General features: G+C 37.9%; 1 protein-coding gene across 3 annotated transcripts in view; it reads left to right on the top strand.

Moving 5' to 3' along the window:
- Positions 1-15,244, top strand: part of NCOA7 (nuclear receptor coactivator 7) — a 151,339-nt gene that overhangs the window by 86,839 nt on the left and 49,256 nt on the right. For 2 of the 3 annotated variants that reach the window (XM_007447972.1, XM_007447970.1), the window contains 5 exons: positions 3,495-3,608; positions 4,158-4,283; positions 5,987-6,171; positions 10,800-11,812; positions 13,076-13,244. In XM_007447972.1, coding sequence (XP_007448034.1) covers positions 3,495-3,608; positions 4,158-4,283; positions 5,987-6,171; positions 10,800-11,812; positions 13,076-13,244 — 1,607 coding nt within the window. Of the gene's footprint in view, positions 1-3,494; positions 3,609-4,157; positions 4,284-5,986; positions 6,172-10,766; positions 11,813-13,075; positions 13,245-15,244 lie in introns of all 3 variants that reach the window. The other variant, XM_007447971.1, reaches the window with a different exon arrangement.

Raw genomic sequence — 15,244 nt, 5'->3', positions numbered from 1 at the left:
AGCAGGACCATCAAGAAAAGCCTACAGACGCACAAAAAGATGCTCAACATTGCTAATTATTAGAGAAATGTGGATCAAAACAGCAATGAGGTATCACCTCACACCGGTCAGAATGGCTGTCATTGAGAAGTCTACAATAATAAATGCTGGAGAGGGTGTGGAGAAAAGGGAACCCTCCTACACTGTTTGGTGGGAATGTAAATTGGTGCAGCCACTATGAAGAACAGTATGGAGGTTCCTTAAAAAACAGAGCTACTGTATAATCCGGCAATCCTTCCCCTGGGTATACATCCAGAAAAAACAAAAACTCCAATTCAGAAAGATACATGCACCAGTGTTCATAGCAGCACTATTTACAATAGCCAAGACATGGAAACAACAACACAGGTGCCCATACACACAGTGGAATATTACTCAGCCATAAAGAAGAATGAAATATTGCCATTTGCAGCAACATGGATGGACCTAGAGAATATTATACTTGGTGAAATAAGACAGAGGAAGACAAGTACTATATGATATCACTACACATGAAATCTAAAACATAATGCAGATGAGTCTATATACAAAACAGAAATAGACTAACAGATGTAGAAAACAAACATATGGTTGGCTAAGAAGATATTGAAAGAGAGAGAGACAAATTAGGAGTATGGGATTAACAGATACAAACGACTATACATAAAATATATAAGCGGCAAGGATTTACCATATAGCACAGGGAACTATATTCAATATCTTGAAATAATCTATAGTGGAATATAATCTGAAATATATATATATATAACTGAATCACTTTGCTGTACACCTGAAACTAACGCAATACTATAAATCAGTGATATTTCAATTTAAAAAAAAGCCACACATTTTTTCCCAGGCTTTTAGTACTTTGTTAAACTAAATGAAATTGATATGTCATATAATTTTGCCATTCTCGGTTAATCCAGCAATTTTTTAAATACCTTCTGCATAAGATATTCTTATCTTTCTACTTGAAAACTACACTTAGCCAATAAATGTAAATGGCCCAGTCATAGGCAGATCCTTGCTGAGGCCAAGTTTCCAGTCCCATCTATAGAACTACTTGGTTGCCATGAGCACATTCCGATTCCATTATTGACTTACTAGACCATGTTCCTGCATCTCTACATTAGAGTGACATTTTTATTCAGGATGTATACTGCTTCTTCTAAGTATAACTTCATTCAGGCAATGGTGGTATTCTTTGCATTTCTTTCAAGGGCAGCAAGTGAAACCAACAGACCATAAATTGGCCAGTTTGTACTATCATGCTTTTGGTATTTATGTCCTTGTCAAAAGGAGATATTACTATATTGCCGATACCAGGTAATTGAGGGGAAATATGAGTTAAAACTTTTAAAAAATTAATAAATTTTTATCTCTAGGAAAATTAGATTTCAGGTACTTTTATTGGGTTTCTTATAATCTGGGGTATTGCTGCATAATGTGTAACTGACCCATAGCAGTGAACGTAGACTTACTAATTCAAGGCTGAAGACTGTAGTCACTGGAACTTAGTAAAATAATTTAGGGTGATTCCTTATTTGTTTACTAAGTGAACTGGATTAAGGTCCAGTTGCTAACAGGAACTGTTTTAATATGCCTACTTAAGGGTAAAAATATAGAAATAGGTGCCTCAAAGCTTCATTTCCTTTGACCCTTTAGTAACTGTTTGACTTGGGTAAGTCACTTCCTTTTTTGACCCTGGTTTCCTTATCTCCGAAATGAGGGGTTGGGCTGCATTATCTCGGATGTCCCTTCTAGCCTTTACTGTGTTGTGTAGCCCTCATATAACGAAACAGTTATGTGCTGTTAGTTGTCCCAGCATCTAGCTCTACTCATGATTTTTCTGGCAAAGATAAGGAATTGAGAAGAGTGATCCAGACTCACTCCCATGTTGAAGTAAGACGTATTCTGACTGAGCTTCCCTGTGTTCAACTGTTACTTCTGTCTACAGTGCAGTGAACTGTTTATGCATAGGAATTATCCCTTTGATTTGACATTTAGAGTGTCAGACAATAGAATCTCACTCTATGTTGCCTAATGCTTGTCAAGAGCTCAGGTGCAAAAAAAATATTAATGGAGAATTGTTTGGAAGAAATGATGGCTATCCATCCCTTTAGCCTAGATACATATGATAAATAAGAGCTGTATACTAAGACCATGTAATTTTAGCCTTCTGTAAATTGCTTTTATGGAACTCCAAACTTCTGACATTTTCCATTGACCCATTTTGAAGTTGTTAGAAAGAACAGTCCTCCAAACTGTTTATTGTATTTACTGTCAGCGTGTCATCAAGGACAAAGAGTTCACCATGAGACACTTTTTGTTTTAATGAGACTTCATGGGAGAATACTTGTACTTCTAAGAAACTGGTTTGTTTTTATTTTATGGACATTGAATTCTGTTAACTCATGATGTCTATCTCTTTGCATTGGTTATTTGGAATCTTAGAGCCAGTTTTATGGCCCACTTCTCAATGAATGTTTGGTAATTTTGGAGCACATTTTCAGTATAATCAGCCTCATCTTATTTCTCCTTGATGGTGATTTTCCCACCTTTATCTTAATGTGTCTTTTGTTGTTGCCTCATTTTTTCTGGATTGAAGAGAGATTTAAAATAACTAAAGTTAAAATAGAGAGACGACTGGAAGGATGGAGAAGAATGAGTAACAGTGTTAAACAGCTGTTACATGATTTGCTCTGAATTATGCTTTATAACATTAGAGGCCACTTTAAGACTGTTTTTGATATAATGCCAGAATGTAGCCATGTCTCGTGAAAAAGTGTTGAATAACAGAATCACAGTAACATTTTGGGAACCAGAATATTTTACAGAAGGAAGCTATTTAGTACAATTTAGGGGATTTTATTTTATTTTTTAGATAACCTAAACAGTGATGGAAGAGAAAGTATTGATTATTGATACTATTTTGTACATTGATACTACCTTGTACAGTTTATCATATAAGGACCTTACTGCGTTAGCACTCAGGGCCTGCTTAGAGTTAGGAAGTCTAGATGTGTCCCCTTTCTTCCTGACACAGGAATTATGTTTAGAAGCATGCCATGCGACTCTCTCCTCTATTCCCTTGTACTGTTAGTACCCTGCCCTGGAAGGCTCTTCCCTCCCTATCCAAATCCTGTGTATTGTCCAAAGCTTCACTTGGATCCACCTGCTTCATATGGCCTTTGCAGAATACTCCCCCACGTTCCTCTCCCCTCTGTGAGCTCCTGCAGTGTGTTCAGTACCCTTTGCACTGCACACATCTGCACACGTTCATATTGCTGAGTATAGTTTCATGGATTAGTCTGGAAGACCCCAAGTAGCTCATGAGTTCTGTGACAGCCAACTAGGTCTTAGTCACATACCCAGCATGATACTGTACAGAGAGTAATTGCTCTAAACACTGCCTTGTGGTTTGCCCAATTCCTGGGACTCAACGTTGACTAGCTTGTCTTGCCCATTCTCAGGTTCTTTTTGTGCCAGATGCCAACTTTCCTTCCAGTACCTTAAGGTTATCATCATCCAGTCCTGGTGCTACTGTCTCTCCTTCATCATCAGATGCAGAATATGATAAACTGCCTGTATGTATTTCATTCACGCACTGAAGTTCATATTTCTCAGCCCTGGTTTTGAGTTATTGCAGAATTCTACATGTTATTTTTCACAAGAGCTCATCTGAAACTCTAATCCCTCGACAAAGAGGTGGGGTTAAGTAATTTGTCATTAGTTGAGATAAGAAACCTGTTCACATTTAAGGTCTTAAAGGCAGAAATACATGTCTTATTTATGTAGAAGTTAAACTCTCAATGAGACCAATAGTTTATTTGTACTACCTTACTCCTTTTTCTAAAGAATTTGAACCATGAGTCCAATATAAATTCTTTCATTTAAGGTATTTTCTAAAGACACTTGATGAGGCATTTTTATGGGTTCATACATATGTGCTTTTTAAAAAGCTTAGTTTGATTTGGGTGATATTTTTGAAGGTTGAAAGACATATGCCTTTTTTAATGTTCCCGTTAAATAGGAACAGGTTACTTACAGGGAACATAGATGGCTTGATTCAAATAAATGAATAATCTTTTGAAAAAGTGCTTCTATTTGATTTTGGAAATTTTTACTTTCTAAAGGATGCTGACTTAGCAAGAAAGGCCTTAAAACCCATTGAGAGAGTCTTATCATCCACTTCTGAAGAGGACGAGCCAGGCGTGGTAAAATTTTTAAAAATGAATTGTCGTTACTTCACCGATGGAAAGGTACATGGCTATGCAGTTTGTTTCCTTTGCTTGGAGTCTATGGAAAACTAAACTAGTTCCAAATTACTGAAGGCAGGCTATTTTAAAATATCTTACCCAAAGTTTCAGCTTTAAGATTTCACAACTGTCCATTAGTTTTCCCCTCTTGGATGCCTGGCATTTTGCTTTCTGAGGGAATAATCATCATCATGTTGAAATGCGATTCTTTGTGACCTTGGGTTTATTACTTATATTTCAGTTCTTAGCCCATAAATTGTTAGAGAGACAGTACAGAATGTGTTTAAGAGCAAATGCTGGAATCAGGCTCACTGAACTTAAATTCCAACTTTACCACCACTATCTCTGAGACGGTGGGCAAAGTATTTGAATTTCTTAAGCTTCCATTTTTCCTCATCTATAAAGTAGGAACAGTAATAAAATTTAACTAATAGGGTATGCTAATTAAAAGAAAATTCATGTGAAGAGCTTAACACCTAACCTGGAAAATGGTTAAGTTCTCAACCTGTTTGCCGCTAGAAATTCTGGTATGAAAAATGTCTGTTACATCGTGGTTTCAGTTTTTTTGGTTGTTGGTGTTTTGTGTAAAGAACAAATCTGACATTTTGTGAGCCTCTGAAGAAGGGGTAATATCGATATAAAGCGAATTCCTGTGCTCATAGTAGAGACTTCATGCCAGGTTCAAATGGTAGGAAAATACATTATTGATATGCACTTGAAACTTTTGCAACCAAGGCTAAGTAGTGCTGAAAGGCAAAACTTTTTGCCAAGGTGATCACTAAACTCATTAAGAGTATCAAAATAAATAACTTACCTAGGGCTTCCCTGGTGGTGCAGTGGTTGAGAGTCCGCCTGCCGATGCAGGGGACATGGGTTCGTGCCCCGGTCCGGGAAGATCCCACATGCCGCGGAGCGGCTGGGCCCGTGAGCCATGGCTGCTGGGCCTGCGCGTCCGGAGCCTGTGCTCTGCAACGGGAGAGGCCACAACAGTGAGAGGCCCGCGTACCGAAAAAAAAAAAAAAAAACTTACCTAAAGGGAGTTATTTATATCCTGCTGTCCCTGGTAGATAACATCCCTGTGGCCAACAGGGTCTACCATGTAAACTGACCAAGTTTCAGACTTTAAGTACCCACCAAGGTACTGTTCTTTGCTTTCGGTTTCCATAGTTTGGATATATTCACTTTTGTCTGCAAAAATTTCATACTCCTATTTGTGTCAAATTTTGCTGAATGTGGGCTTTCTAAGCATCTTAGAGCAAAATATTAGAAGTACAGCTGCTCCCCTAGCACAGTACCAGGCACCTGCTGGACAGGTAGTGAATACGTGCTGGTGGATTGTAGCGTACCCAGTTCTCAATTTGGAAGGTACCTGGGACAGCCCTTCTCATTTTACAGACAGGGAGTTGGCGAATCTGAGACATACATGTGAAACCCAAGATCCGACCACAATTGTACTATTGCAGCAGCCATGCTAGAACCAGGCTCAGCTGATTGCCACAGCGAGGCAAGCCTGTTTCTCTGCTCAGCACACCGCACCCAACGTTGTATTTCGTCAGCCTGTTTTTTCCAGCCTTCGTAGAGGGGACGCAATTGCCCTGTAGAATACCGTGGTTCAGAAGGTCAATGGAATGGCAACATAAGTTCATTAAAGCTGCTAGGGTGGTTGCATCATGCCTGTAGCGACTCTGTACTATCTTTTTCTTCAGGGTGTGGTCGGAGGTGTCATGATCGTTACTCCTAACAATATCATGTTTGACCCTCATAAGTCCGATCCCCTGGTCATTGAAAATGGGTGTGAGGAGTACGGCCTCATTTGCCCCATGGAAGAGGTTGTTTCCATCGCGCTCTACAATGACATCTCCCACATGAAGATCAAAGATGCCTTGCCATCGTAAGAGATCTTTCTTTGTTTACCAGAAAAAGGGGTATTGGGAGAATTAAATGCAACTAAAAAGTGAGGGCATTGGCAGGAGTGAGAGATTGTGTAGAGGTAAATTTGAAGGTAGAATACTTGTGCACTAAATTTTAAAAAAATAGAAAAAGGAGAGGAAATGGAAATGATAAGGTCAATAAGGAAGAGTGAAACATTCAAATCAAAAAATCACGTAAAAATGGTATTTCTTTGGCTTATTTTTCTGAAGAGCAATGCCTGTTCTTAATTTATGAAAGAATAAATGAAGTTTCTCTGAAAGAATTTGTCTGATTATCGATAAGAGAATAGTATTTTCTCTTTGGTTTAATTGGTAAGCAGAGTTACATTCTTCCTCATTCAAATTCTAGGATAGGCATCTTCCCAGCTCGTGTGTTTCCTTAATCCTGTGTGGAGAGAGATTTGCGTGGACGTGCAGAGGCACTGCCCCTGTAGCCACAATACCTTAAGTGGTGTGCAAAGGTTGTAATAGTAGTTTGTTTTGTGTCTGAAATGTAGGTGGATATTACTTTAGTCCTGATTACTTTTGCCTTCTAAAACTGAGTTGTTGTTTTTTTTTTAACATCTCTATTGGAGTATAATTGCTTTACAATGGTGGGTTAGTTTCTGCTTTATAACAGAGTGAATCAGTTATACATACACATATGCTCCCATATCTCTTCCCTCTTGGCCTCCCTCCCTCCCCCCCTCCCTATCCCGCCCCCCCAGGCAGCCACAAAGAACCGAGCCGGTTTCCCTGTGCCATGCGGCTGCTTCCCACTGGCTATCTACCTTACGTTTGTTAGTATATATATGTCCATGTCTCTCTCTCGCCCTATCACAGCTCACCCTTCCCCCTCCCCATATCCTCAGGTCCGTTCTCCAGTAGGTCTGTGTCTTTATTCCTGTTTTACCCCTAGGTTCTTCATAACATTTTTTTCCCTTAAATTCCATATATATGTGTTAGCATACGGTATTTGTCTTTCTCTTTCTGACTTACTTCACTCTGTATGACAGACTCTAGGTCTCTCCACCTCATTACAAATAGCTCAGTTTCGTAAAACTGAGTTTTTGATTTAAAGATGCTCCCCATGAAGAAGGGGTTTAAGAAAACTCAGAGAATCGATTCACTTGTAGGGATGATCTGACTCTTTCTGTCATTTTGTCAGTGTGCCTATTTCTGTATACTATATATGTGCTAGCAGCAAAACTCTTCAGAAACTCTCAGTGATAGCAAGGTAAAGGCAAAGCAGTGTGTCCAACAGAACAAAGGGAAGCTAGCCCCTTGGACCCAGGAAAACAAGGGAAGGTAACTAGGGAACTAACCCAGACACAGCATCCCTAGGGGTTTATGCCAGCAGGTTCCCCTGGGCTTCTACAGTCTTTAGCATCTGATCCACTAGCCCCTTACATGCCCAGCCACTGAAGGAACCACTGGAACATAATCACTGGGTAGTTTCCAAGTTCTGGCAGAAGTGCCTAGAAGTTTAGGAGGCAGTGTAGCAGGCCAGGCAGTCCTGCAGGATGATGCCTGGGTTTCCCTGGCTCTGCCACTTATGGCTCCACGACCTTCACGAGTGACTGAATCTTGAGCCTCGGTTTTCTCATCTGTAAAATGGAATTAATAGTATTCTTCAGCTTGCAGAGCTGTTACAAGATCTAAAAGCATTGACATACCAAAACTCTTAGATAATAGCCTGGTACCTAATAAGTATAGGCTGCTTATTTGAACCTTCAGTTCATATCTGAAACTCTAATCATTGTTCTGTGGGAATCTTTTATTCACGCAGAATGAGGCTTCTAATGCCTCTTAGTGCGCGTCTCTTGTGTGGCAAGGATATGAAGATAAGTGGGTCACGGCCCCTGTCCTGCAGTTTACTGGGTGCGACAGGTGGAGAGAAGTGGTAATTGAACAGCACTGTAGATACAGACGTGCACACGGCATTCCATGAGAACCATGTGAAGGAGTGTCCAGCTACCTTGGAATCTTAGATGAGGAGGAGAGGGAGTGAAAGAGTCACTTTTGGGAAGAAAGTGCGAACATCAGGTGACAAGAGGAAAGAAGATAAGAGTAGGTAAAGATACAGTTAAGTTTGGAAGTGGATGCACAGGCAGATAGGGGCATTTCTTGCCCAGTGATGGCTTCTAGTGGAGTAATACTGTTACACGTCTTCAGCTTAGGATGTTAAGTATTCTTTTAATAATAGGGAACGTACATTCTTACAGAAAGATTTCTCTCAATGTAAGATTGTGTTTCATGATCCGGGCCTAATGCTGTAGATGGGGGGAGAGAGAGGAGTTGAGAATTGGCGCCTAATGTGTTGAAATTATTTCAGAATTGTACAGTGATTGCTACCGTGGATGCAGGTATATAAAGACTTCTTAGGCTAATGAACAGTATGTGCACCAATGAGCAAAATAGAATGTGGTAGTGGAATCAGTGTGAAATGAACTTGGTATTGACCTCAGAATTCCATCAATTGTTTAAAGTAGTTTAAATTTCATTATTTAAAGTTGTATGGTAAAACAAGAAGTGCAAATTATCTAGCTGCCACGTGCAAATAGATTTTAAAAGAGTGTGTGTGTGTGTATGTATGTGCGTGTGTAAAATCTCTCCATCCTCACCTTCAGGCTTCATATATTTTGTGTAAGACATTTTGTAACTCCAGCTGCCACGGAGACTAGGAACAGAACAACCGAAAGGATTATTGGTCATTATTAGGTCTCTGGCTGAGTCTAGAAAACATTAATTAACAGCAGAGCCAGTTGACACCACTATGTACTTTGCTCCAGCAGAGCTTGACAGTTGTGATGCAGAAAAAGAGATGGCTGAATTAATCCCGGCTTGGATTAGGTAGAACAAGAAGGGAGGGATAGACAAGAAGGTAATATAGGAGGCTGATTAGAGTGCAGTCGAATGCATTCTTTGTGGGGGTCAAGCTAGCTAGAGAAGGAAGAGATGAGGAAGGGGCTTAGGCGTTCATGGAAGATGGTTTTGCTTATTAATTTGCTAGTTAAATATGTGAAAAGCTGGGCTTCTTTGTTACAGGACTTACTTTGGCCTTTAATATGCCAAATTAAATTTTGGGTCTGAAAATGGAAATTATACTACATTACACTAACTTATTTGACTCTAGGATTGAAGCATCTTTAACATCTCCTGAGATGCTCACGTTGAGCAGAACACTTTTGTGTGTGCAGGTTCCTGCAGAACAGAGATACTGTCACAATTGTCTTTTAGCATATGGTGTTTAGGGGCTCGATGAACGACTATTGAATTGTAATGAATTGTGAATTAGAGGCTTTTTAAAGCATTTGTCAGAGCCTAACAATTACATAGGCTTTTATTTTGTATTGGAAAAAGCATGGATGTTCCATGCAAGTGATTTATTCAGTAACTTTGGGGAGACAGTTCAAGTTCAGTAACTTGAACTTCCTGGCACTTTGTTGAGTATTGTCATAATTATTTCAAAGCAAGAATAATAAAGTATTACCTGAATATGACCTAGCCTTTTTAGAAAATTTATTTCTGAAATCCAAAAATGTTATTTTTAAATAGGGTTTTTATACCTCTGTGTTTTAACCCAGTATCGACACTAAGGTAAGCAGAAATACAGATTTAAAAAAGTGTTTCTTGACAATTTATTTTATACTTTGGAGAGCATGTTTAATCAATATTTTCTGTGTAAATCAAATCTGGGTAGTAAAGCATCTGTTATTAAGGAAAAACAGTTAACTGTGTCCCAGTTTAAAATTTTATAGAAAAGTGAATTGAAGGAGCTCTTACTTACAATAATTAGTATAAATTTCTTAACTCTTTCATTTTATTACAATATCAATTTTACTTTATGGCAATGAATAACTGATAAAACCTCAAATCTGGGTAGTAAAGCATCTGTTATTAAGGAAAAACAATTGACTGTGTCCCAGGTAACTATAAAATTTTAAACTGTAAAATGGAGCAGGTGCTATATATCCACAATAATAGTGGAAATCATCCTCTTGCATCTCCTTCAGGAGTAGAAGGATGTCTTTTATTGGAAGCATCAGATCTTCCAAAATTATGGTTCAGTGTCAGTCATTTTATAGAGCAGTTAAATGAGTAGCTACTCAGTCAATGAGCCATTCAGAATTAATGTAGTTGGTTTATGTACTATTTTCTAAAAAAGGAAAAGCCTTGAATATCTAAGGAATTTTAGACATGGTACTGAAACAGTCCCTCTCCTTTGTCCTTCATGAAAATCAGAAACATTATTTCGTCATTAAAAATCTGGTGGGTGACAGCTCCATGTTCATAAATGACCTCAAATACCATTCATTTGTTTCTAATAGGATATGCGAGCAACTCTCATGGTTCTTTATTTGCCACTTTTTATAGTTGATTTTATTTTTCATTTTGAAGTCAATTTCTGGATTTCATTTCCTTATTTTAAAGTCCTTTAAACATAAATTTAAGTTGTAGTATATTTATGTTTTGGTTTTTGGTTGGGTTTTGTTTTGGTTTTTGCCTTTCATCCATTTTGTTTTGGTTTTTGTTTTTAACATTCCATGTGCACCCACCATTTTTCCCCCCACAGTGACCTACCTCAGGATCTTTGTCCTCTGTACAGGCCTGGAGAATGGGAAGACCTGGCTTCAGAAAAGGATATCAACCCATTCAGTAAGTTTAAATCTCTCAACAAAGAAAAACGGCAGCAGAATGGAGAGAGAACCATCACTTCAGATTCCAAATCAACAAGACCTTTGGAGAAGTCAACAGAATACACAGAAAAGAAACCCTCAGACAGCTCTGTGTCAGACAAGTTAAAGAAACTGGAATTCTCTGCAGAGGCAATCAAACGGTCTGCCGCAGTAGCTAAAGTCAGCAAGGAACTTTCTGACACTCAGGCTGCGTTTGAATCTATAGCCAAAGAAAATTCTCTCTTAGGAGAGGAAGATGACTTCGTTGACTTGGAAGAACTTTCTTCTCAAAATGATAGTGGAATGGACAAAAGAGACACCTCAAAGGAGTGCCTTTCTCTTGACCCAGCGGAGCTAAGGAAGACTAAATCACAAATAATCAGTTCTACTACGGAAATGCAGGTGCAGTCAGCCCTGAACTTTACAGAAACAGAGTGTGATGCTGAATTGAAGGGGACCCTAGATTTAGAAACCTGTGAGAAGCAAGATATAATGCCAGAGGTGGACAAGCAGTCTGGTTCCCCAGAAAGCCAGGTGGAAAACACATTGAACATACATGAAGATCTAGATAAAGTTAAACTCATTGAATATTACCTTAATAAGAACAAAGAAGGGTCACAGTTACCTGATAACTTGCAGAAGGCAGAATTAAGTGATGACAAAAGTATTGAGCCAGTGGGAATAGACATCACTCTTAGTAGTTCTCTTCCCCAGGCAGGTGATCCCCCAATTGAGGGCAATGAACAGCCAGATAAAACCTGGGTGAAAGAGAGAGCACCCCTTCCATTGCAACTAGGCTCTTCTACAGAAGAAAATATGAATAAAGTGTATCCAGACTCCTCTTTGGAATCTACTCTGGACAACAGCTGCCAAGGTGCACAAATGGATAATAAATCTGAAATTCAGTTATGGCTATTAAAGAGAATTCAGGTACCCATTGAAGGTAAGCTATTTTTAATTTCTTTATATTCTGTTGTATAGGCATATCTTGTTTTATTGTGCTTCACAGATATTGCATTTCTTTTTCTTTTTTTCTTTTTTTTTTTTTTTTTTTACAAATTGAAGATTGTGGCAACCCTGTGTCAAGCAAGTCTATGGGCACCTTGTTTCCAACAGTATTTGCCCACTTCATGTCTCTGTGTCACATTTTGGTAATTCTTGCAATATTTCAGACTTCATTTCATTATTATGGTGATCTGTGATCAGTGATCTTTGATATTACTGCTGTAGCTCACTGAAGGCTCAGATGATGGTTGGCATTTTTTAACAATAAGGGATTCTTTAAGATGTACTTTTTTAGACATAATGCTATTGCACACTTAACAGACTACAGTATAGTATAAACATAACTTTTATATGCACTGGGAAACCCAAAAATTTGTGTTACTTACTAGATTGCGATATTCACTTTATTGTGATGGTCTGGAACCAAACCCACAAATTATCTCTAAGGTATGCCTGTATAGCTACCTTCCTAAAACTTGTACATGCAATAGCAAAAGTAGTATAATTATTTGAGAACATTTTCAATAGGGTATATCTTTACATTACATTAGAAGGTTTTGAACTGCATAGGTCCACTTATACACAGATTTTTTTCAATAAATACGAAATACAGTACTATGCCATCCATGGTTGGTTGAATCCATGGAGGGCCAACTCTAAAGTTATACACAGATTTTTAACTGCACAGGTGTCAGCGCCTTTAAACCCTGTTTTGTTCAGGGCTCAACTGTAACTGGGAAAAATTAGCAATATATGCTATCTATTTTGAACATTAAACTGTGACATAGAATTCTATTTCAAAAGTAGTTCGCTTTTTTACATCTTTCAGGTAACTTTCCTTTTTCACTTTGAATTTCTAAATCTAAAGGAGTTTTAAAAGGTTTTTGAAGGTATTTCAGTTCTAAACTGAATTGCGTTATGGTATGGTTGGGTCCTCAGTACCGTTCGTTAATATGTATTCTTGTGGGTTGTCACAATTCTCCACCCTTTGCTGTTTTGTGTGTTGGTTTTTATCCTTATTCCTAGTTTGTAGCATCTCATGTGATGTAGACAAACCTGAAACATCCAAAGCTTTTTCCTTTTGTGCTAAAGAAGATCTGAAAAATTCAATTACTCCTAATATGACGATGCTGTACGATGTTTATGCCAACTATCACCAATATCGTCAATAATGAGGAAATTTTTTTCATGTGTGATTCAGATATACTTCCTTCAAAAGAAGAGAAAAGCAAGACTCCACCCATGTTTCTGTGCATTAAAGTGGGAAAACCAATGAGAAAGTCCTTTGCCACTCACACTGCAGCCATGGTCCAGCAGTATGGCAAACGAAGAAAGCAACCAGAGTACTGGTTTGCTGTCCCTCGGGAGAGGTGAGTGTGAGCTAGAATGGGAAATCTGTTGGTCAAGTAGATTCTAATTGCATCTTGATTTTTAATTTAATCTTGAAATAATTTTATTCTTGAATAATAGGTTTCTCTTAATTGTACATTTTAGAATTTCTAGAAGGATATTATTTCAGTAGCTTTCTGCTAAAGAGTGTTTTCAATATAGCAAATTTGAGATCATCCTATGTACTGTGTGCCGAACCACTTTCAAAACTTTCTACTCAGTTGAATTTTAAATGAAGGAAGACTGAGATATTCTAAAGTGCCAGTAATTGCAATTGCTATTCTGTTGGGAATAAAGGAATATGATGGAGCAGATCCAAATCCCAAGTGCAATAGAGAGGCATGATTTTAATTTTAAAGTGCCTGTTATTCTGGGGGGACTAAAGATTGCTTTCGCCTTATGGAGAAAAGTATCTGTGAGTCAGCAGTGTGATAAGTGTAACATGAGATCACCTGGGTGTGCTCAAGGGGCTATATACCTCTAAAGAGATTTGTATTTTTAAATTGCCAAAGAAGAAAATTTATTGGTGATGTGACAGTGTAGGATAGCAGGGATAGTGACATAGACATTCTTCAGCAGTACGTCACTGAAGACATCTTTATAATAGAAATATTTAGGAAACATTATTTTTAGAAAAAATTGTTTTTCTTTTGTATGTAATAGAATAAAAATTTCTTTACAAAGGCCTTGAATTCGTTTTTAAAATTGTTAAATCCACACATTTTTCCTTCTCCTAACTAGTCATCAAGGCATACTTTTTGGCTAACATACCTACCAAGAACAAATACTCACTGAGCTTCCATAAGCATGAATTTTTTTTTTTCTTTTTTAATGAACTTCCCCCCTGGTATCTCAGTAGTGAAGAGGTCATTTCATTTATTTATTTGGCTGCACTGTGTGGCTTGTGGGATCTTAGTTCCTCAACCAGGGATTGAACCTGGGCCCATGGCAGTGAAAGCACCGAGTCTTAACCACTGGACCACGAGGGAACTCCAAAGCATGAATTTTTAATAAAGCAAAATTAAGTTTCAAGCACGAGCACACCTTCTGGCTGATTAGTACCCAGAATGGTAATTCTCATCGAGTTGCCTGATTTTAATAAATCATAGTTTAATGTGAAGATAATTAATAGGATTTTAATGAATAAATTTGTTAATATTTTTTCTGGCTTAGACACAGACCCATGTTTACCTAGATGTTAAACATAATCTGTTTCCTATTTACAAAATACACTCCTGTCCTGTGCTTGCAGCCCCAATGCTATCTGCACGAAACTTTAAACTAGGGACACTGAGGAGATACAAAGAAGATGTGTGTCTTTCACATTTCTTCTGTTGAAATATTTTTAAATAATAAATTTCTGAAATCCTGTTAAAATCAGAGTTCTGGAATCAGATGTCATAGATGGACAGACTGATTTTAAAGGTGGGGAAAACAAAGCACTGAAACTTTCAGCCACGTTTAGGTTATGTGGATTCCTCATCCGTCAGGAAAACTACCTATCATATGTTTTTTCTCTGAAGAAATGTATTGTTTATAATATAAGGACATTAGGATTTTTCAATTTTATTATCTTTAAGGAGACTTGTGCATACCAAGGAATCTTCTAGAGTAAATTTTTTGCAGTCTCACACATGTAGTTATTTTACTGTCATTCTTTAACCCAGAATAAGTCTGTAATGCTGAAATAGTACTTCTCTTTGACCTCATACAGAGGTGGTTTTTGTGAGCTTTTTAAAGTAGGTCACTTGTTGAATTCTATTACATTGTGTTTTATAGTGTCCATGATTTATTTGTCTTTGGCTAACAAATAACCTGACATTCTTAGTTTTCTTTCTTAAGCTAATCATTAATTAACCAAAGATTTTTCTGGGAGACATTATCTTACTGTGTTAATGATTTTTTGTATAGATGTTAGGAATTTTTTTTCTGTTGTTCCTTTATGTATTTCCATCTCTACCTACCCTTAATAAGCTACATT

Source organism: Lipotes vexillifer, unplaced genomic scaffold (assembly GCF_000442215.2).
Source record: "Lipotes vexillifer unplaced genomic scaffold, Lipotes_vexillifer_v1.1 scaffold756, whole genome shotgun sequence".
Lineage (NCBI taxonomy): Eukaryota > Metazoa > Chordata > Mammalia > Artiodactyla > Lipotidae > Lipotes > Lipotes vexillifer.
Note: the sequence above shows the minus strand (reverse complement) of the source record. Positions and strands in the feature narration are given on the sequence as shown.